This window comes from Heteronotia binoei, chromosome 13, assembly GCF_032191835.1.
Source record: "Heteronotia binoei isolate CCM8104 ecotype False Entrance Well chromosome 13, APGP_CSIRO_Hbin_v1, whole genome shotgun sequence".
NCBI lineage: Eukaryota > Metazoa > Chordata > Lepidosauria > Squamata > Gekkonidae > Heteronotia > Heteronotia binoei.
In genome coordinates this window covers 15,911,521-15,934,942 of record NC_083235.1, presented here as the reverse complement: position 1 = coordinate 15,934,942, position 23,422 = coordinate 15,911,521, and the positions used below count along the sequence as shown (strand labels likewise).

The window sequence follows — 23,422 nt, the reverse complement described above, 5'->3', positions numbered from 1 at the left end:
GCATTCTTTTTTTTCAAAGTAGAAGTGTAGCCATGGGTAGCCCATTTGTGCCACGTGTGACCAATCTCTTTATGACTTAATGGGAGGGAAAATATATTTACAAATGTAAGTGCAACCCCCCTTTCCATCAATATATAGTAGCATAAATGTTTTATAGATAACATTTTAATCACATTTTTAAGGGTGATTTTGTGGAGGAATTTTTTGCTTGGATAAATACTTTACATGATTCAATCAAATTCTCCTGGAAGTTTAATAGCAACAGTATTGCTTTTTAAACATATAATTGTGTATAAAAATAGTACTAATTAATTAATGGTTAGAACATTTACAAAACCTAGGGACAGAAATCCTTAATTGCTCTATAGAGCATTGCACCTTTGGCATTTGCACACCAGTCTTCTGAATGGCCAGTTTTTAAGGATAAAATGCAACTCGACTAAGCAGGAGAATTTCAAAAGTGATTGCAAGAGGCCAGAGAGACAGTTCCTTGAATGGGGATATCCTTGCAGAGTGGCAGAAACAGTTAAGGAAAGGCTAGATCGACTGATACGACTAGCTTATTTATAGAGAAAGTACTGCAACACATCACTTGTGTATTTCAGTACTCCATACTATCTAAGGAGCCTATTTGTGGGACAGAAATATAATAAATAATGCTTTTAAAGTTATATACAGGCACTGGCATGTAACTTCTTAATTATTGTCAGATCTGGGGCTATCCTCAATTAAAGAAGGCTTCCAGTGTAGTCAGAAAGCTGGCTTTATTGATAGAAACAGTAGTGATACAAGTTGTGTCAGAATTGGCTCACCTTTGAGGTTGGCAGTCCTTTGTACCTTATCTAGGGCCATTATGCAGCCCACCAAAAGTACAGCGCAAAAAGCTTGCACAAAGCAGTAGTAGTAGAAGGAGGTATTGGATTTATATCCCGCCTTATACTCTGAATCTCAGAATATGATCTTAATAACTCCATTAAGGGTGGGTGGAGACATAAATCTATTTTGATTCTCATACTGACATGTCTCCACCCACCTATTTCTTAATGGGGTTATTATAGTATTGGAATGTAATTTTTTTCGTTTTGAAGATTAGTTTTGCCTCCAGATGAAGGGTGTATCTATGGGGAGCACCTTTTCTCCTGATGTGGCGTGCTTATTCATGGATAGCCTGGAAAAAAGATTTTTTTACAATATAGAGGTCGCCCCTTTTTGGCCCTCCACCATGTGATTTCACTGATACATTGATGATGTAATGGTGGTCTTGGCTGACGCTACTGTATTACAACCCTTAGTGGAATGGATGAATAACGTTCACCCATCTATTAAATTCAGTTTCAAGACAGACACTCAAACTATAACGTTTTTAGATACTCAGGTGTTTAAAACTACTGCCAACATTTTAGCAGTGAGACCCTACAAAAAACCAACAGACAAAGGCGTTCTGCTACATTTTAACTCTTGCCATCTGGCACATCTGAAAAACAGTTTGCCATTTAGTCAACTGGTTAGAGCCAAGCAGAACTCTGTCCGATTTTGAAAAACAAAAGGATCATATTTATGGACAGCTTTGGGGTCGGGGATATCCTGCTGCCACATTGCAGAAAGCTTGTGAGTGCATTAAGAAAGTGACTAGGTCCTGCATGTTGAGCGGGTCTCCTTCCCAACCTAATGTTAGATCGAAAGTGTCAGAGGGCTTAACATGCACCTTCCAATACTCTGCTTTGTCATATCCTATTCAAAACATCCTTAAAAAATTCTAGTTCCTGGTATAAGATCTACCAGGATGCCAGAAGTTCCCAAAAATAGGTCATAGAAGAACTAGTAATTTAGGTGATGTCCTGGTTAGGTCAGACTTTTCTCGAGACAAGGGTGAAATTAACAAGAGTGGAGGTCACTTTAAATGCGGGGCGTGTTCTGCATGCCCCCTTTCTTTGGAATTGAGGGAATTTGTGCATCCAGAAACAGGATTTAAAATATACCTTCGTAACACGACAACCTGTTCTAGCAAACAGTGCATTTATATTTTGTTGTGTCCATGCCCCAAAATATACTTGGGAAGTACATGTGTCATTCATACACGTGTACTTGAACATGTCTAAATTAAGAATTTGGTGACAGATGCTCCACTTGTGGAACACTACAGAAATTTCCAACATGACCCCAATTCACTTAGATTGTGGTTGAAAAATTTCCCATAAAATTACAGGGTAAGGTCGATGTCACCAAGTGGTTACTACAACATGAAATGAGGTGGATTTTCTTATTGCACTCCATAGCACCAAAGGGTTTAAACAATGATTGGGATCTTTTGTGTTTTCTATTATTGATTTTTGTATGATTTACTGGGCTGTGTAGAGGTTTTTTTTAATATAATTACTGATCCTGGGAAGACCAGCGAGGCCAAGTCAGACACTGCAATGACCTCTCGGAGCCCTTCCCAATAGGCACAGGTGTAAAGCAAGGCTGCGTTCTCGCGCCAACTCTCTTTACGATCTTCTTTAGCATGATGCTTCAAAGAGCCGCAGTAGATCTAGATGATGACAATGGTGTCTACATCCGCTATCGCACCGATGGCAGCCTGTTCAACCTGAGGCGACTAAAGGCTCACTCCAAGACAATGGAAAAACTTATCCAAGAGCTACTGTTTGCTGATGCTGCTGCACTCGTCTCCCACTCGGTATCAGCTCTGCAGCATATGACATCCTGTTTTGCAGAGGCTGCCAAGCTATTCGGCCTAGAAGTTAGTCTGAAGAAGACAGAAGTTCTCCACCAGCCTGCACCCCAGGAAGATTATCACCCTCCCTGCATCACTGTGGGTGAATCAGTTCTGAAGACAGTCCAGCAGTTCAGCTACCTGGGGTGCATCATCTCCTCAGATGCCAAGATCGACAAGGAGATTGACAACAGGCTGGCAAAGGCAAACCGTGCCTTTGGCCGACTGCACAAAAGAGTGTGGAGCAACAAGCATCTGAAAAAAGGCACAAAGATCAATGTTTACAAAGCGGTTGTGATGACAACCCTCATCTACGGCTCCGAATCGTGGGTTTTATACCGTCATCTGTGACTCCTTGAGTACTTTCATCAGCGCTGCCTTCGCACCATCCTCAACATCCACTGGAGTGACTTTGTGACCAACACTGAAGTCCTCAAGAGGGCGGAGGTTACAAGCATCGAGGCACTGCTGTTGAAGACGCAGCTGCGCTGGGCAGGGCATATTTCTAGGATGGAAAACCACCGCCTTCCCAAGATTGCCCTGTATGGCGAACTCTCCACCGGCCATCGAATAGAGGGGCACCAAAGAAGAGGTACAAGGACTCCTTGAAGAAATCCCTTGGCACCTGTCGCATCAACCATCACCAGTGGTCTGACCTAGCCTCAGATCGCAAAGCATGGAGGCACACCATCCACCAGGCTGTCTCTTCCTTTGAGAACGCACGCATAGCTGGTCTTGAGGACAAAAGGGGATTGAGGAAGCATCGCACTGCTACAGCACCAACCCCAAATCAGACTTTTCCCTGCAGCCACTGTGGCCGGATCTGCCTGTCCCGCATTGGTCTTGTCAGCCACCAGCGAGCCTGCAGCAGACGTGGACTACTGCACCCTTCTTAAATCTTGGTTCGCGAAGTCAAGCCGAGAGAGAGAGAGACTGATCCTGGGAGGTAACACTGTTGATTTGAATGCTGTATCTTTAAGGAACTTTAAATTGCAAGCAACTGGCATTTAACAAATGCATGCTTCATGTAGAGGACTAGGAAATTGACCATACTGAATGGATGTTAGTGTAAGCGGCAGCATACGAATAAGAAAAAACTTTTGAAAGGTATGGTTTGTCCCATTTTTAAAATAGCCATTCGGTGCTTTGCTAAGTATATCATGTATGGTTTTTGTATTTGTATTTTTACATTTATGTACAGCTCGTAGAAGCAATAGTGAAACGTGGGAAAAAGTACTACCGCGTCACTTCTTACTTCTTGTGCCTTACTCCGTGGAAGACTCTTTTTAATCTGGATTGGAATTCTTAGGAGCAGCGCTCTGTGTGAAAGACTTTGTATTTGGAATTTTCACCTACACTACTGTTGGAAAATACTGGACATTAGAAAATTGGATATTTTTGCCTTTGGTGACATCGGGTGTGGGCATATGTTCCTTTTGGGTTTGTTATAATTCGTGTTTTATTCTAAGAAATATTTTGTATTTTTTTCTAAGAGGATTTTGCAGTGTATTAATTTGGAGGCTGGTTCTCACAGAGGTTCATTGTGACCTTGTTTTTCTGCTCCAGTATCTGCATTGCTCTTTGTTGGTTGCTCAATCCCCACGTGGGGACAGGGGATCCCCTGGATTGGAGGCCCTCCCCCCACTTCAGGGTCATCAGAAAGTGGAGGGAGGGAAGGGAAATGTCTGCTGGGAACTCTATTATTCCCTCTGAAGACTTAGTCCCATAGGAAATAATGGAGAATTGATCTGTGGGTATCTGGGTATCTGGAGGGGCTGTTTTTTGAGGTAAAAGCACCAAATTTCAGCATAGCATTCAGCGCCTCTCCCCAAAATACCCCCCAAGTTTCAAAAAGATTGGATCAGGGGGTCCAATTCTATGAGCCCCAAAAGAAGGTGCTCCTATCCTTCATTATTTCCTAAGGAAGGAAGGCATTTAAAAGGTGTGTGGTCCCTTTTGTGTGTGATTGTCAGAACTCCCTTTGGAGTTCAATTATGTTTGTCACACCCTTGCTCCTGGCTCCACTCCCAAAGTCTCCTGGTTCCACCCCCAAAGTCCCCAGATATTTCTTAAATTGGACTTGGCAACCTTACGGTGGGCCATGGCAGCGGTGGCAAAACCAGTCCTTGGTGCCAAAAAGGTTGGGTACCACTGCATTTTGGATATTCAACCCTGGATAATTGAAATACACCCAGGCACTTTAAGTGTCGTAACTGAATAATGTGACCTTTAGTTATATAGGTGAAAGAATTCCTATGTCCATGGGGACCTTATAACTTAAAACTGGCCCATTTTTCTAAATTATAATTCTAAGTAGGATGTGTCATCAAATGTCCATGTGATTTATTATATGTGGGCATTAGTGAAAGTGAAAATTATGAAACTAGATCATTAGATCAGTGAAAGTGAAAATTATGAAACATTGGTCTAGAGTACGTAACAAGATTTTGGAAGCACCCATGTTTTCTCATTTTATTGAAAAGGGCTGGGCCCAGCCAACATAGCAGTGAATTGAGAGCCAGTTTGGTGCAGTGGTTAAATGTGGACTCTTATCTGGGAGAGTCGGGTTTGATTCCCCCCTCCTTCACATGCACCTTCTGATGTGACCTTGAGTCAGTTACAAGTTATTGCATAGCTGTTCCTCTCAAGAGCAGTTTCTGTCAGAGCTCTCTCAGCCCCACCTACCTCACAGGGTGTCTGTTGTGGGGAGGGGAAGGGAAAGGAGATTGAAAGCCACTCTGAGACTCCTTTGGGTAGCGAAAGGCAGGGTATAAATCCAATCTCCTCCTCTTTTTCGTCTGTGTCTACCATAGAATTTTTGCCTAAATACCAGAATTAAAAGTAAGGTGTACTAGGCTAAATGGACCTTCTATCCACCTGGCATCTATGACCAGGGCCATATTGGCCATACAGTTTACAGTCACTAAATTTTTCACTACAGAACAAAACAATAGTGCAGATATCAAAGCATTATCTGTTCTGATTACTTTAAAGTTATATATTATAAGTAATTTCAACAGTAAATTATCATCTATGTAGGTTAAGGATTACCTTATATAATTTACTGATTTCGCAAATACAAGATTGTTATTCAATAATTGTGTGTGAATCACTTTGAATGTTATAAAGTGCACTTGTATGACTGTTTCCATACTGTCCTTAATTATAACATTGGTGTGTGGGGGGGTAATGGTTCCATCTCAAATATAATCACCTTATTTCAAAACTAATTATATGTAGTTCCATAACATTATTATATGTATACACATTCAAAGAGCCCTGTGACGCAGAGTGGTAAAGCTGCAGTACTGCAGTCCTAAGCTCTGCTCATAACCTGAGTTTGATCCTGGCGGAAGCTGGGTTCAAGGAGCTGGCTCGAGATTGACTCAGCCTTCCATCCTTCCAAAGTCAGTAAAATGAGTACCCAGTTTGCTGGGGGGAAAGTGTAGATAACTGGGGAAGGCAATGGCAAACCACCCCGTAAAAAGTCTGCTGTGAAAATGTTGTGAAAGTAACATCACCACAGAGTTGGAAATGACTAGTGCTTGCACGGGGGTCTACCTTTACCTTTATACACATTCACTAAATTATCTGGTAAAAAAAATGCAACAGTTATTATGGATGGAAATTCTATGGTGAAATATCCCATTGCTGAGTTGAGCTCTAACTTTTGATTTGAATTATTGCATTCTCCCTGCTGAGATCGCTGTCCATAACGATTCATGGCTGCTCTTGGGATGTTGTTAGCATTGTTGTCTCAGAGAGAGATGTGTTCTCAGTAGGTGACTCCAGGGAACTGGAAGTAAATCAGGGAGATCTCTTGGGCCTTTCATCAGATCTTTGCAACTGGGGATTAATCAAAGGTCGTTTTTGCATTCACCTTCCGCCGGCGCAACCCCCCTCTTCACCGCGCAGGATCTGCGCGGATTTCGCACTAAACGCTGCGGAGCAGCCAGAAAAGCCGGAAGCTCCCGGCGCAAAAGCCGCTCAAACTGAAACCGCCAAAAAGCAGTTTGGCGTTTGCGCGGCTTTTGCGACGGGAGCTTCCGGCTTTTCTGGCTGCTCCGCAGTGTTTAGTGCGAAATCCGCGCAGATCCTGCGCGGTGAAGAGGGGGGTCGCGCCGGCGGAAGGTGAGTGCGAAAACGACCAAAGAGTCTTGAAGCAGAGATGCTCTGTCACTCTACGCTCAGAAGGGATTACCTTCTTGAACTTTCTCCAAATCCTAAAGGGTTACAACTATGTCCTGATATGTGAGGGGAATGAATATTGAACAGGCTTTTGAATATAATAATATAATATATTTTTATTTTTATATATAAGCAAACATTAAAAAACAAACTTAGAAAAGAAGCATTAAAAAGGTAAGATAAGACAGAAATACCACAACGGTTCATTTATACATTAACAAGGATATTTTTGCCAATAAAAGCAGTAAGTGATGAAAGCCATCAATATTATCTAATAAATCGTAGCTGATAATGTTTTTCTATCTATAAAACTGCGGAACAGATCTTACATTATTAAGTGCAAGTTATTTATGTACTTTTGATTTTGGTCTCAAACTACATATAAATACATTTACATTTCTAACATTCTTGACAATTCTAGTGTTTCTCATGTTAGGTCATTATAATCATGAACATTTTGGATATATGCTACTCAATTCTGTCTCTTAATCTTTTTGGATTGTCATTTTATTCTTATTTTAGTCTTTAAAGCTTTGCAACCTAACTTTGGTTGACATATGAAAAAAAAATGTTCAATTTTTCTTGAAATTCAGATTCTGCACTATTATGCAGATAACTTTGCCATGGTCATATAAATGGTTAATTTTTTTCCAGTCAATCAATTCTGGGTGTTTCAGTTTCAACCTGAACAGACTTCTGGATAGGGGTCTCTGATCACAGGCCTGGTTCAGAATTTATTTATTTAAAATGTTCCTTAGCTATCTTTCTACTGTGTGGCACTCAAGGCAGCTTACAATATAAATAAAACAGAAGTCATGATTCGCCTAAAAGACAATAATATAAACTCTCAGTTCAGGCTGACAATAAATAAAAACAAAATTGGTTGAATGCAGTCCTAAATAAAACCCATCACCATCTACTTCCTGAAGACTGACAGTGAGGGATACAGAGGAGGTTGTTCCATAATTGTGGTGCTGCCACTGAAAAGGCCCTCTCTCATCTGCCCACCAGATGAGTTTCTTGGATTGATGGGACAGTCAGAAGGACCTCCCCTTGTACCCATCAGCCAACTTGGAAAAGGCATTTCTCTCTTTAAAAATCACTTTTTCAAGTCAAGCCAGCAGGTGGTTTTGGAGAATGCATTTAAAGTTGAAGTACTTTCTTTCCACCTCCCCCTCCCACCATCTATTTTCCTTCCTTCCTTCCTTCCTTCCTTCCTTCCTTCCTTCCTTCCTTCCTTCCTTCCTTCCTTCCTTCCTTCCTTCCTTCCTTCCTTCCTTCCTTCCTTCCTTCCTTCCTTCCTTCCTCCCTCCCTCCCTCCCTTCCTCCCTCCCTCCCTCCCTCATGTCTTGTGGCTCTCAAACACCCGACGTATTCTATGTGGCTTTTGCACTATGCAAGTTTGGCCACCCCTGTCCTACCCTATTGGCTACTCCGAGGCAAAAGAACCTCACAGAAAGCAAACTAAGTTACTACCAAGTCACTGTATTAGTACAACATTCAGACATCTCCCCCACCCCCTTTTACCCTCTCTGACAGCGGGCATTCCTGCTGACAGCCCTTCGCAGGGCGGCCTTGACTTCCTTGTTCCGCAGCGTATAAATCAGTGGGTTCAGAACGGGTGTGACTGCCGTGTAAAGCACTGTCACAGCTCTGTCTGTTTCTAGTGAGTTTTCTGAGTGGGGTCGCAGGTACATGGCCCCAGCGCAGCCGTAATGGAGGGCCACCACGGTGAGGTGGGCCCCGCAAGTGGAAAAGGTACGTCGGAGGCCTTCCGACGAGCGCATAGCCACCACAGCCTGCAGGATGAGACCATAGGACGTTAAAGTTAAGGCAAAGCAGCCCATGATAATGGAGCCAGTCACCCCGACTAACAAGGCCTGATTGACCCCAGTATCTGAGCAGGAGAGGGCCAGGAGCGGAGATATATCGCAGAAGAAGTGCTCCACCCGGTTGTCTTGGCAGAAGGAGAGGCGGGACATCATGATGGCATGGAGAAGAGAGTGGAAGAAGCCAGCGGCCCACACGCAAGCAGCTAAGATCCATCGCAGTTGGTGGCTCATCAAGACAGGGTAGCGGAGCGGGTGGCAGATGGCCAGGTAGCGATCGTAGCCCATGATGGCTAAAAGCATGGCTTCGGTGCTGCCCAGGAAGTGGAAGAAGAACATCTGGACAATGCAGCCCGCATAGGGGATGCGGTTGCTGTGGGACATCAGCCCCATGAACATTTTGGGCACGGTGGTGGAGAAGTAGAAGATGTCAATGAAAGCCAGGTTGCCGATGAAGAAGTACATGGGCGTCTGGAGATGCGGGTCCCACAGGGTGACTGCTGCGACCACTAAGTTTCCGGAGATGTTAGCTATGTACAACAGCAGAAAGAGACCAAAGAGGGAGCTGTAGAAATCACGGGCGTCTGACACGCCAATCAAGATGAATTCAGTGACGGATGTTCTGTTCGACATCAGCCTGGGAACCTCGGAAGTAGAAGAAGAGATGAGGTGGTTGTGATGAACACTGAATCGAATGCATGTCTACAGCGGGACATGTTTTCAAATCACAGTTGTATTCTAGGGAGTGGGACCCTGTGCGACACAGTAATTAGCATACTGGATTAGAAGGAGTGAGACCCTGGTTCGAATCCCCACTCAGGCATGAAGTCATTGGGTCAGCTGAGGCCAGTCACTCTCTCTCAATATAAACTACCTTGCAGGGCTGTTGAGAGGATGAAATGGAAGGAGAAGAGATGTCCTGATCTTCTTGAGGGTGGTGACAGAAAACGCCATCAGATCACAGGTGACTTATGGTGACCACTTTTGATGTTCTTATTTTAATTTTTTTTTAACCTTTAATTAATAAACAGGATTCTATGTTCTATGAACATATACTGAATCAGACTCTCAGTCCATCAAAGTCAGTATTGTCTACTCAGACTGGCAGCGGCTCTCCAAGGTCTCAAGCTGAGGTTTTTCACACCTATTTGCCTGGACCCTTCTTTAGTTGGAGAGGCCGGGGATTGAACCTGGGGCCTTCTGCTTACCAAGCAGATGCTCTACCGCTGAGCTACCGTCCCTCTCCTACATGCTACATTCAGACATCATAAAATAATTGAGCAACAATCTTATTACAGGCAATTACCACTTTCATAGCATTTCAATTAAAGCGGTATAATGTCTTAAAAGGTTCGTGACTCCAATTATACTTTAAACTATGCTTTCAGATAATTTAAAAGATCGGAGTAATATGGATTGATTGAAAGCATGTCATGTTCAATAAGATGTTCAATAAGGTGTTCAATAACTATTGGGAGCCACATCTGCACAAATGTATCACAATATTTCCCAGGGCCAGTTGAGAAATATTGATTTACCATCTTGCCTAATATAAGGTGGTCCTGGAAGCCATTAAACCACATCTTAACTGTAGGGGGTTTCTTGCATTTCCATTTAGAAGCAATTAAATGTTTGGCAACTGTTAGAAGCGTGGTTAATAATTCCCTCATTAGTTTATTATAGGATGCATCTGGACAGTGGTGTATTTTCAAGAGATGTTCAGAGGTGGTTTGCCCTTGCCTGCCTCTGCATAGCAATCCTTGTCTTCTGTAGTTGTCTCCCCTCCAAGTGCTAACGAGGACTGACTTTGCTTAGCTTCAAGGATCTGGAAGACTGTGCTGGCCTGGGCATCCAGGTTAAGGCAGAGACAAACAGAGGGAGTTGGCTGTTACGGGAAATGCTTATGTCGCCTTTTAGAATGGGAAATTAGCAGTACGGAGACTAGGTAGAGCGGATTAGGAGCAAAGGATCTTTTCTTCAATAATATGGAGGTTGGGTTTTTAAACAGGAGTACTACAGACAAAAATATATTTTTATAATGTTTACTTAAAATATGCAAAAAAGGATACATTCGCGCACACAAATACACAACACAGACAATTCAGAGGCTAGGAAGGGTAGAGGTTATCGATAGAGGAATTGAGGGATTGTTGAGGAGGGTAATACTACCTGGTCCAAGAGAGAAGACATCTGTTCAGCAGGGAAATTGAAGAGAAGAGCAAGCACGACCAGCGTAGCAAGCCTATAGACCCAATTACAAAGAGTAAGGGGGGGGGGGTACAGACTGCAAATGGCGCCCTATGGAACGCACACCTAGTGGGATTTTCACCCAGTTATATAGGGTTGTAAAAGGTGGAGGAGTCCCGTGGAGCAGAGTGGTAAAGCTGCAGTACTGCAGTCGGAGCCCTCTGCTCACGACCTGATTCCAGTGGAAGCTGGTTCAGGTAGCCGGCTCCAGATTGACTCAGCCTTCCATCCTTCCAAGGTCGATAAAATTACCCAGCTTGCTGGGGGGGGGGGGGAGTGTAGATGACTGGGGAAGGCAGTGGCAAAACATCCCGTAAAAAGTCTGCCATGAAAACGTCGTGATGTGATGTCAACCCAGAGTCGGAAACAGCTGGTGCTTGCACAGGGGACTACCTTTACCTTTTTAAAGGGTGGAGACCCTTTAGTAACTATGGTGACCTGAATAGCTGGTAATGGGCTTTAATGGTGTACCTGAATGGATTTCCAGTTGGAAACAATATATCATGATTATACTGTATTTGCTATAAGGATGGGCCAGGATGCAGCTTGGTAGGTTTAAACCAGTTGGATTTTGACACCCAGGAAGGAACTCAGAGTGGTAGACAAAGACCTTGAGCAACAGGGTATGCATTAGCATAGAAGTAAATGGAAAAGGCTGCGTAGAAGTAATACACCTGAGGGATGGGCCGTTGATCAGTAGCTGAGGATTAAGTCATGAGTAATACCTACCAGGAGTCCTCATTGTCCTTATGCATTCCGTTTGGAAGGGGGAGGAAAGGAGAGGGCCATGCTAAGAGGGTGCCTTTAGGTGATGACCAGAAAAAGCTCTCTGCTGGGTCTACTCCATTTTGAATGGAATATTTCCTTGACCTGTTTCTGATCAGACTCCATTTTGTTTCCAGGATTAGGAGCCCCACTTTCTCTCTCTCGCTATTGGGATGCTCCTGTATAAACAGGCAGCGCCTCTTGGCCACATGGCCATTGCCTTCCTCTGCATAGGAACTCTGGACTTCCTTGGAAGTCTCCCTTCCAAGGACTAACCAGGGCCAACGCTGCTTAGTTTCCAAGCTCTGACAAGATTGGGCTAGCCTGGGTCATCCAGTTAAGGCAAGAGACATTCAGAAGTGGTTTGCCATTACCTGCACTAAGATGCTACTAGCCTCAAATCTTATCCTGCGATGGAGGCAATCATTTCTGTATTGACATTCCTAGAAGACCCCAAGGTGATGCCTCCTGAGGTCTTCTGAACCACTTCCAATGAGTGTAGGAAAGCCAGGATTGGCTCTTTACTTTGAGGAAAGACACAAGTGGGCACTGGGCACCAGGATCCATGTTTGTGGGCACAATGGAGCTATGGATCTACTGGTCTACAGGGGATTGAACATATGAACATATGAAGCTGCCTTATACTGAATCAGACCCTCAGACCATCAAAGTCAGTAATGTCTATTCAGACTGGCAGCAGCTCTCCAGGGTCTCAAGCTGAGGTTTTCCACAACTATTTGCTTGGACTCTTTTTAGCTGGAGATGCCAGGGATTGAACCTGGGACTTTCTGCTTACGAAGCAGATGCTCTACCACTGAGCCAACGTCCCTCCCGATTACTGGTCTCCCACATTCTGTGTTGTCAGTTCTACCTGGCAATGGCTCTCCAGGGCCTCAAACAAACAAACAAAAATGGTCTTTCCTGATCCTGGACTTTTACTGGAGATGCCAAAGACTGACCTTCTACATCCAAAGTAAATGCTCTAACTCTGAGCCACTCCCCAGTTCCCAATACAGTCTTGGAAAGTGAGGTAGGGTTTGAGAATACGACTCTCTGCTTGTGTATCTGGGATACACAAAATCCCGCCTGTTTCTTATCTGAACTGCCAGCCACTGGATACTACTTTTGCTCACTCATTTGGCCACTCAGTTAAAGGATGGGAAGGTGACTTAGAAGCACCTGTTCACTGGGTAGGATCTGGGTTCCTCCTCTTCAGGATGCAAAGAGATGATCTGGGCTGTCCGAGGTGGTATGTCCTCTTCAAAATAGCACAAGATCAGCTCCTCTGCTTGTAGCTTGGTGGGAGGGGAGGTATTTCTTCCCTGGTTGACTCTATGATGTCATAGCGCTTAACCACCTTTCATCTGGGAGCGCCTCTCAAGAGAACAGAGAAGCCACTTCTGCAACTACAATTAGATGGAAGAACTAATGAGCATGCAATCCCATTTTAAATTGATGGGCTTTTAGGGATGGTATAGACTTGAAAGCCATCTGAGATCCTCTTTCTCCTTTCCTCCTTCTACACCGGTCTTTCTTGTGACTGCTATTCAGGCCATGAATTCAGCAGGAGCTCACAGAGCACGGCTCTTGAACCTTCCTGATGGTTCCCGCTCTTCCTGCCCACCTACCTTGTCCATTGAATAGTAGGCGCAGCTGTATAACAATCCCTGGATTAGGAGAGTGGGCAGCCAGCCAGTCACCAGGGGCTTTGCCACACCCCCAGCACCCCTCATGAACCCCTGGAGAAGCCCACACCACCCTTTCTCCACTTCTTATGTGATTTTGGGCAGCGGGTGGCTTGCTGTCCTTTTGACTGGGGGTGGGGGCGGCCAAGGAGAGTGAAGCCTGCTTGGGCTGGCTGTATCTCTAGCCAGCCCAAGCAGGCCTCGCTTGTCCAGGGCTCTCCTTTCTTGCATCAGGTTGCTTTTGGCTGGGGGCGGGGGCGGCATATGCTAATAAGTTATGCTAATGAGCACCACCACCTATTTTTCTACAAAACGGCCCCTACTGCCATTTATTTATCTCTTAGAGTTAGATTCAAGTTTAGCAGCATCTTAGAGACCAACAAGATGGTGGGGTGGGGGGGGGGGGTATCAGCTCTCCATTGTCACAACTTCCTTCATCAGATGCTCATACCACGAAACTCACACACCTGCCCTTGATTCCCAGTGGAATCGATCTCTACTTGAATGACCTGCAGGGTGGGGCTGGTACTGCTTCACCCCCAGAAAAGAAAAGAGGCAGCGCAGCATGGAGGGTGGAGCTGGCTCTGACTGGTCATGGGTGAGGTCAGATGTTCATAAAATCCCGCTACGGGCATGAGTGGAGTCTGGAAGCATGTCGGATTTTAAGCGGTTGTCCAAACGTCAGCATCTGCGAATGGTGGTTAGCTCGTTCGAGTCCCGCGTTGAGACGACTGGGGCGCGGACTAATTTGATACTGCTTTAAATCAGAAACAAAATTCTTCTGACGGTTCCTGAGCGGAATTTCTCTGTTTGAACGCTCCATCGTTGGCGACCCATTGGAAGCGCACCACCGCTTCCCTCCCAAAGCCCCCAGCAAGTGATATCACTGCGCCAGTGAATGAGCGAGCGAATGTTGGCTCGATAAATCGTTTACCCGCCCCTATGTCCAGAAACAAAACTCACTTTTGAAACTAGATGTGAACTGATTTGAATTCCTGGGTTTTTTTCTGCATGCGTAGTGCTCGTGCTGGAAAAGTAGTGCCAGCGGACTAGCAAAACTGTTAGTGATCCGACCCATTTCAAAGCGACGCGCTGCAGATAGCGGGCATCACTGTGCCTGCGCTAATGCAGATTGACGTCTCATGAAACAAGGTCCGGTAGAACACTCTGATCGACCAGCGATGGGACCCACATGGGATAGAATGGGAGCCTGGCTGTTGTCTGATCGGAAAATTGGTTGTGCGGATTATAATAGAGGCGCGTTGCAGATGGATTTAATGGTGAGTGTGACCGCACCCCATGTCTGTTGGCAGAATATTTAACACAGCAATGGGGCACAATCTGATTAAAGAAGAAGGAGAAGATTGGATTGATATCCCAGCCTATACTCTGAATCTCAGAGTCTCAGAGTGGTCACAATCTCCTTTACCCACCCACCCCCCTGATACCCTGTGAGGTAGATGAGAGTGAGAGAACTCTCACAGAAGCTGCCCTTTCAAAGACAACTTCTACGAGAGCTAAGGCTGACCCAAGGCCATTCCAGCAGCTGCAAGTGAAGGAGTGGGGAATCAAACCCGGTTCTCCCAGATAAGAGTCCACACACTTAACAACTACAGCAAACTGACTCTAGAATAGATAAAGGTTTTTTAGGAACTAATATATTGGATAGGAAAGAGGAGAGAGAGAGAGAGATAGGTTCTTATCTAGATATAGATAGGAACCTATATCTCTAGCTGAGAGAGAGGGAGAAACCACGTATGAAACTTCAAAGAAGGAGGAAATTGTCCTAAGAATAGCCAGGGGTTGCTTTAAAAAAAAAAATAGCAGGGACACACAGGAACACAGTTCCAGCTGGCTTGGCACCAAGGGGTGTGGCCTAATATGCAAATGAGTTACTGCTGGGCTTTTTCTACCAAAAAAAGTTCTGAGACTAGCTGTCTGGAGATGGAGAAGGAATGAAACTTTACATGAGAGAGAAGGTGCTGACCACTATCCTATCTAATTTTCTTCTTGCTGCTCCCTTTAAGGTCTTCTTCTCTTCTTCTTCATATGCCAGACATTGACTTTTCCAGCATGGTGAACTTCTGGGGCAAGGGCAACACTCTGTTTATGTACTCTGCCTCCAAGCAGCCCTTATCACATCACACCTCTCTTTCTACCTCTGCTTCTAACATCTGTGAGGTGAACCCATGAGTATTCACTGCTAGCTCTGTTACAGAATTTCCAGACTTTCTAATTTGTAGATGATTGATACACAGGGCTTTTTCTGCAGCAGGAATTCCTTTGCATATTAGGCCGTACACCCCTGATGTAGCCAAGCCTCCTGGAGCTTACAGTAGGCCCTGTAAGCTCTTAGAGCATTGGCTACATCAGGGGGTGTGGCCTAATGTGCAAAGGAGCTCCTGCTACAAGAAAAGCCCTGGATACTTTAAAAGAATAGTAATTCTCAGGGGACATTTTGTAGAGAAATAGGTGGTGGAGCTCATCCAGGGATTGTTATGCAGCTGCACCTACTATTCAATGGACAAGGAGGTGGAAGTCTCAGGAGGTGGAACTCTCAGAAAGGTTCAGGAGCTGAACTCCTGTGAGCTCCCACTGAATCTGAGGCCTGGTAATTCCTACACATTTAGGTGGGGGGGCTAGCAAAAGCTGCACTATGGAGAAGAAGACCTGAACTGTAATGGTATCTCAACAGCTGCAAAGTAGTTATCACCCTAGTTCCATTGCTTCTGTCAGTAATATCTGAAAGCAGACCTTAATGATTTCCCCTAGGGTTGCCAAGTCCTCTTCATCCCCCAGCGAGGGACAGTCGTGCGTGCGCTGCATGAAGAAATGATGTCACCCAGAAGGGGCGTCATCAAAATGCCGGCGCCCGTGCAGCGCTGCTCTAGGCGTTTCTGGGAAAACTCTATGGTTTTTTCCAGACGCTCAAGCCATTTGGGAGGTTAAAACTCTATGGTACCTATTGTACCATAGAGTTTTACCTCCCAAATAGCTAGAGAGTCCGGGGAAACCAGAGTTTTCCCGGAAACGCCTAGAGCGGCCCCGCACAGGTGGCGCCATTTTGATGACATCACTTCCGGGTGACATCATTGTGCCAGTGACGCTGGGGGAGGTTCCCCCTGCTGGCCCAATGTGGGCCGGCAGGTTGAGAACCTCTGGGGCAGAGATTCCCCACCCGGACTGGAGGGGTTGGCAGCCCTAATTTCCCCAGGCCTGCAGCAGAATGTGATGGCAATGAGATGGCAGGATACTGAGGTGGTAGGACAGACTCTGTGCCAGATTAACCCCGGCAGAGGCCCCTAGGCAGTCGAAATCTCAGGGCCCTCCTTGCAAAATATCTCCGTCAGAGCACCGCCCCACCACCCATGGCCTTGCTGCAGCCTGCAGGCACCTTCTCCAAAGCCTCTCTGACAAAGCTGCAGGGGAGAGGCAGAGAGAGGCAAACTTGGCAAGGACACCAGCAGCAGCCCCACCAGGCAAGTTGGGCAAAGAAAGGCTCAGTGCGTGCAGGCTGGGAGGGCTGCAAGCAGTTGGGGGGGGGGAGCCAGCCCGGGGCCCCTAAAGGCATGGCGGCTCATAGGCCAGTGCTTCCTTGGCACTGTCAATCCAGCCCCGGACAGATTGTAACACATCTGGCTGCAGGAGAGGGATCTAAGGTTGCCAATGTCCAGGTGGGACTTGAAGATCTCATGGAATTATAGCTGATCCCAGATGACAGATATCCCTTCCAAAGGGATAAAAAAGGCTGCTTCAGAGGGTGGACTATAGGGCAGGGGTGTCAGACTCATTTGTTTTGAGGGCCGGATCTGATATAAATGATTCCTGGTTGGGCCAGGCCATGTCAGGCTGGGCCATGTCTGTACCTATGTAAAATTACGTAGCAGCAGGGCTTTTTTTGAGCAGGAACACAGTTCCAGCTGGCTTGTCATCAGGGGGTGTGGCCTAATATGCAAAAGAGTTCCTGCTGGGCTTTTTCTACAAAAGAAGCCCTGGGTAGTAGAGATATAAACTTTTTAAAGAACACAAACAAACACACACAAAAAAACCCACCTTAAAATAAAACTTTCTTAAAACATTAGCGTTTGTTGGTCTTAAAGGTGCTTTTTTTACATTTCTCCCATGGGATCCAGGGAACTGGGCAAAGGAAGCTCTGGCTCTTTCCTTCCTTCCCCAGGGGACCAGAAGGGAGAGGGGCCTCAACCAATGGAGAAAATTGAGGTTTCGCTCTTTAGCTCCTGTGTGATTGAGGAAGCCTTGCAAAGAAAGCTGAGATGCAGAAGGAAACAAGAGAGAGGGAGAAGGAAGCAGACAAAAACCAGTTACGTGGGGGCCTGATAAGAGCCCTCCAAAGGCCTGATTCAGCCCCCGGGCCGCATGTTTGACACCCCTGCTATAGGGCATTACACCCTATACCTGACTCAATCCTTCATGACTTTGTGGAAGAATCAATATCAGCTGCTGTGTAAATTGCAAGAAAGGAAGTGTCACCAGAGCTGTGCAGCCCCAAAGCTGTTGCGAATGCTAATCAAAGAACCGAGAGAAAAGGAGATCCGTAACTTGACTCACAAGCAATCACAGAGGTCAAAAATGCCAAAAATGTTTGCTCACAGATTCCTGATGCATGTCTACAAAACAAAAAAAGCCCCAACCCACTGTTGAAGGCACTTCTCTGACTACCATGCAGGGCTTTTTTTTTTGTATCCTTTGCATATTAGGCCACTCCCCCCTGATGTAGCAAATCCTCCTGGAGTTTACAGTAGGCCCTGTCCTAAGAGCCCTGTAAGCTCTTTTAGGATTGGCTACATCAGGGGGCGTGGCCTAATTTGCAAAGGAGTTCCTGCCATAAAAATGCCCTGCTTATAGTGCAGTTACAGTGCATACGCAGTTGGCAATGTTTATGACCTAAATAAGCAGTGAAAAGGAGATGGGAAGGAAATATGTGTAGGTGGGGCGCTATATGTACACATGCTATTTTTTAAAAAAAAGCTATGACAGAGCAGTCCTAAGGAGACTCAAGCCGTTCTAAGTCCATTGACATCAATGGACTTAGAACTTCATAACTGTGATCAGGATTGCGGTATAAAATGTCTCCAAACGAATGACAAAAGTCGGCTCGTGCTTTGTCATGAACAGGTAATGTCAGTGAAATAGGAGCAGTGGGAGCTCTTGAAATCTCATATTTTATTGCATTTTTTTTACATTGTGCGGATGTTTGCTATAACATTTGCTTAAATCCGAGAAATAACTTAAGAGTGAAATAAAACACTAAAAAAATAAAGTGAAATTAAAATGGAGAAGACAGGAAAAGAGCCAAGATTTTTCTAGCGGTTTTGCAAGATGCTTTCCTAAACGACTTTTTCTTTTACAAATGCAGCTGTCTGGATTGCTTTACTAGAGAGGAGAATGGTATGGAAAGGAAAGGAAAGGTCCCCTGTGCAAGCACCAGTCATTTCCGACTCTGGGGTGACATTGCTTTCACAACGTTTTCACGACAGACTTTTTACGGGGTGGTTTGCCATCGCCTTCCCCAGTCATCTACACTTTCCCCCCAGCAAGCTGGGTACTCATTTTACCGACCTCAGAAGGATGGAAGGCTGAGTCAACCTCGAGCTGGCTACCTGAAAACCCAGCTTCCACCGGGGATCAAACTCAGACCGTGAGCAGAGCTTAGGACTGCAGTACTGCAGCTTCCACCGGGGATCAAACTCAGACCGTGAGCTTCCACCGGGGATCAAACTTCCACCGTGAGCAGAGCTTAGGACTGCAGTACTGCAGCTTTAACACTCTGCGCCACAAGGCTCTTATAAATGGTATGAGGGAGAGGGAAATATTAACCCTTTTGCTGCCTTTTTCTCGCTGTCTCTGAGCAGTTTACAATCTCCTTTCCCCTCCTCTCCCCACAACAGACACCCTGTGAGGCAGGGGGGCTGAGAGAGCTCTGAGAGAACTGCTTTTGAGAGAACAGCTCTGTGACTGACCCAAGAACACTCAACTGGGGCTGTATGTGGAGGAGGAGTGGAGAATCAAACCCAGTTCTACAGATTACAGTCTGTTGCTCTTAACATCTACATCAAATTGAATTAAAGTTTCCTACTCCATCCCACATCTTTCTCCTCCTTAATAAAGCAATTCTGTCTGCTAAATTCTGAAAAGAGGACTGTGTGTAGTTGAAGACCCTTTGTCCTCCTCCTTTCACGTTCTACTCTGCTTACTGAATCTCCTCCGGACCGCTTGCTTCACGTCAACGTTACGGAGGCTGTAGATGGCTGGATTTAGGGTGGGGATGACCACTGTGTAGAAGACAGAGGCCATCTTGTCAGTCTGGGGGGCGTAGGTTCCGTCAGGCCGCAGGTACATGAAAATGAGGGTGCTGTATAGCACCCCCACAGCTGTCAGGTGGGAGCCACAAGTGGATACGGCTCTTTGAGACCCTGCCCGCCCCACCGTACAAAGGATCATTCCATAGGAAACCATAATGGCCGCCAAAGTGACACTCTGGATCGCCCCACAGACCGTCAAGAGCAGGAGCTGGTTCAGGTTAGTGTTGGCGCAGGCCAAAGCTAGCACGGGAGGGATGTCGCAAAAAAAGTGGTCCAGAGTGCGGGCTCCACAGAAGGGCAGGCGAAAGGCCATGCTCGAGTGGATGGCTCCGGAGGCCACCCCTGCTGTGTAGGACACCGCCACTAGGAGGCGACAGAGGGACTGCGGCATGGCCATTCCGTAGTGGAGTGGGCGGCAGATGGCTGCGTAGCGGTCATAAGCCATGGCGGCCAAGAGGCAACACTCGGCGTCTGAGGCAGCCGCGAAGAAGAACATCTGAAGGGCACACGCTGGGACAGGAGTGGTGTCTTGGCCTTTCCAGAGACCCAGGAGCATCTTGGGGGCCACGGTGCAGCAGGAGCACAAGTCTATCAGGGCCAGATGGCTCAGGAAGTAGTACATAGGCGTGTGCAGGGACCGTTCGGCCCGGATCAGGATGGCCAAGCAGAGGTTCCCCACCAGACCGAGGAGGTAGACGGGTAGAAAGATGCTGAAGAGAAGGAGCTGAATGTCACGTCTGGAAGTGAAACCCAGGAGGATGAATTCAGTCACCCGGGTGCTGTTGTAACGTGCCATTGGATCTGTTAGGAAGGAGAAGAAGAAGAGTTGGATTTATACCCCACTTTTCATTCAGAGTCTCACAGCGGCTTCCTTTCCTCTCTTCACAACAGACACCCTGTGAGGTAGGTGGGGCTGAGAGAGCTCTGACAGGAACTACTCTTGAGAGAACAGCTCTGAGAGAACTGAGACTGACCCAAGATTGCCCAGCTAGCTCCATGTGGAGGACTTAGCGTTCCCTCTAAGCTGAGTTAGTGTGAGCTTACAGTGTTTTAGCCTCCACATAGTTTTGCCTTAGCTGAGGAAGGATGGCCCCAGAGCACACTGATCTGCAGTAGCCAAATTGCTCGCTCACAATTTTAATGCCAGTAGCTCACAAAGTAGAATTTTTGTACAAAACTTGACTCCACAGCTTAGAGGGAACATTTTGTGTGGAATCAAATCTGGTTCCCCAGATTAGAGTCAAACTTGGTTCTCCACAGCAATGCATTGGGTATAATAGAGAATTGATCTGTGAGTATCTGGGGCTCAGGTGGCTGTTTTTTGAGGTACAGGCACCAAATTTGCAGCATAGCATCCAGTGCCTCTCTCCAAAATACCCCCAAAGTTACAAAAAGTTTGGACCAGGGGGTTCAATTCTATGAGGCCCCAAAGAAGGTGCCCCTATCCTTCATTATTTTTTAAAAAGGGGAGGCATTTGAAAGGTGTTCAATCCCTTTAAATGTGATAGTCAGAACTCCCTTTGGAGTTCAATGATGCTTGTCACAACTGTGCTCCTGGCTCCACCCCCAAAGTCCCCAGATATTTCTTGAATTGGACTTGGCAACCCTACTGCCAACACTCACAACTACATATCAAGTGGTCAGGCCATGAGAGAGAGAGAACATTTTCATGCCACCCCTCCAGAAACCTGTCTGAGGCAGCTTCCAAATTAATAAAACATTTTAAAAGGTAAAGGTAGTCCCCTGTGCAAGCACCGGCTGTTTCCGACTCTGGGGTCGCATTGCATCACAACGTTTTCATGGCAGACTTTTTGTTACGGGGTGGTTTGCCATTGCCTTCCCCAGTCATCTACACTTTACCCCAGCAAGCCAGGTACTCATTTTACTGACCTCGGAAGGCTGAGTCAACCTCGAGCTGGCTTCCTGAACCCAGCTTCTGCCAGGATCGAACTCAGGTCATGAGCCGAGAGCTTGGACTGCAGCACTGCAGCTTTACCACTCTGCGCCACGGGGCTGCTTAAATAAAACATTCAAGTACATTAATTAAAATCCATTCTGCATAGCCCAGACTAGCCCAAGCTGATCAGAAGCTAAGCAGTGCCAGCCCTGGTTTATACTTGAGTGGGTGACCACCACGGAAGTTCAGGGGTGCTGCATAAAAGCAGGTAATGGCAATCCACCTCTGCTCATCTCTTGCTTTGAAAACCCCACTCAGATGTTACCCTAAACTGGTTGTAACTTGATGGCACAGATATATGATTACTTTTTTTTTTTTTAAAGAACAGTTCAGCATAAAAACATACACCATTAAAACAGATAAATTTCTGTACATCTTGAGGACGGAACTCACTTTCCACAGGTACTTGAGCTGACAGTGAGAAATGGTCTGCCTAAAAAGACACATGACAAGAATTACTCCAGGATCATGTGAAGTGATGGTATCATTTTACTCTGCTCTAGTAAGACCTCACCTGGAGTATTGTGTTCAGTTTTGGGCACCACATTTTAAGAAGGATATAAGTAAGTTGGAAGGGGTCCAGAGGAGGGCGACAAAGATGGTGAGGGGTCTGGAGACCAAGTCCTATGAGGAAAGGTTGATGGAGCTGGGCATATTTAGCTTGGAGAGGAGGCTGAGAGGTGATTTGATCACCATTTCCAAGTATCTGAAGGGCTTTCATATAAAGGATGGTGTGGAATTGTTTTCTGTGGCCCCAGAAGGTAGGACCAGAACCTATGGGTTGAAATTAAATCAGAAGAATTTCTGGCTCAATATTAGGAAGAACCTCCTGACCATTAGAGCGGTTCCTCAGTGGAACAGGCTTCCTCAAGAAGATGAAGATATTGGATTTATATCCCGCCCTCCACTCTGAAGAGTCTCAGAGTGGCTCACAATCTCCTTTACCTTCCTCCCCAACAACAGACACCCTGTGAGGTGGGTGGGGCTGGAGAGGGCTCTCACTGCAGCTGCCCTTTCAAGGACAACCTCTGCCAGAGCTATGGCTGACCCAAGGCCATGCTAGCAGGTGCAAGTGGAGGAGTGGGGAATCAAACCCGCTTCTCCCAGATAAGAGTCCACACACTTAACCACTACACCAAACTGGCTCTCCTTGGTGGTGGGCTTTCCTTCCTTGGAGGTTTTTAAACAGAGGCTAGATGGCCATCCTAGTCTGGGGGAGGAAGGTAAAGGAGATTGTGAGCCGCTCTGAGACTCTTCGGAGTGGAGGACGGGATATAAATCCAATATCTTCTTCATCATCTGACAGCAAGCCTGTGAATTTAGGGGGAGGTGTTTGTGAGTTTCCTGCATTGTGCAAGGGGTTGGACTAGATAACCCTGGAGGTCCCTTCCAACTCTATGATTCTATGTGAAAAAATCTCTTCAGTGAGAAAGCTGGTGGTGCAGTAGAGAGTGCCTTTAAGTCACTATGTTCTTATGGTGACCCTGTAGGGTTTTCAAGGTAAGAGACATTCAGCGATGGTTTGCCAATGCAGAGTAATATCAAAATGAAGTCCTGCTACGTGTTGATCCAGCTTTCCTTCACTTTTTTTTTTTTAGCTGAAAGCACCCATGGAGACTATGGTTTAAAGGGGCGGAGGGGGAGAGATATTTAAGTCTTTGCCCTGGATCTGTTTTCATACTAAGAATTACCACAAGAGAGGGAGTTCCATAATC

General features: G+C 45.9%; 2 protein-coding genes and 1 non-coding gene across 3 annotated transcripts; all 3 read right to left on the bottom strand.

The window, feature by feature from the left end:
• Positions 1 to 8,424: 8,424 nt before the first annotated feature.
• LOC132581856 (olfactory receptor 12D1-like) lies at positions 8,425 to 9,363 on the bottom strand. Its single transcript, XM_060253275.1, has one exon. The coding sequence runs from the start codon at positions 9,361 to 9,363 to the stop codon at positions 8,425 to 8,427; it is 939 nt and encodes a 312-aa protein (XP_060109258.1).
• A 3,136-nt stretch (positions 9,364 to 12,499) lies between these two features.
• Positions 12,500 to 12,570, bottom strand: TRNAT-CGU (transfer RNA threonine (anticodon CGU)). The gene has a single exon. It is a non-coding gene; the product is annotated as a tRNA-Thr (tRNA).
• A 7,052-nt stretch (positions 12,571 to 19,622) lies between these two features.
• Positions 19,623 to 20,546, bottom strand: LOC132581855 (olfactory receptor 5C1-like). Its single transcript, XM_060253274.1, has one exon. The coding sequence runs from the start codon at positions 20,544 to 20,546 to the stop codon at positions 19,623 to 19,625; it is 924 nt and encodes a 307-aa protein (XP_060109257.1).
• Between the last annotated feature and the right edge of the window lie 2,876 nt (positions 20,547 to 23,422).

Excerpts from the sequence above, each read along its gene's own strand:
- LOC132581856 (XM_060253275.1), bottom strand. The coding sequence starts at position 9,363 with ATGTCGAACAGAACATCCGTCACTGAATTCATCTTGATTGGCGTGTCA.
- LOC132581855 (XM_060253274.1), bottom strand. The coding sequence starts at position 20,546 with ATGGCACGTTACAACAGCACCCGGGTGACTGAATTCATCCTCCTGGGT.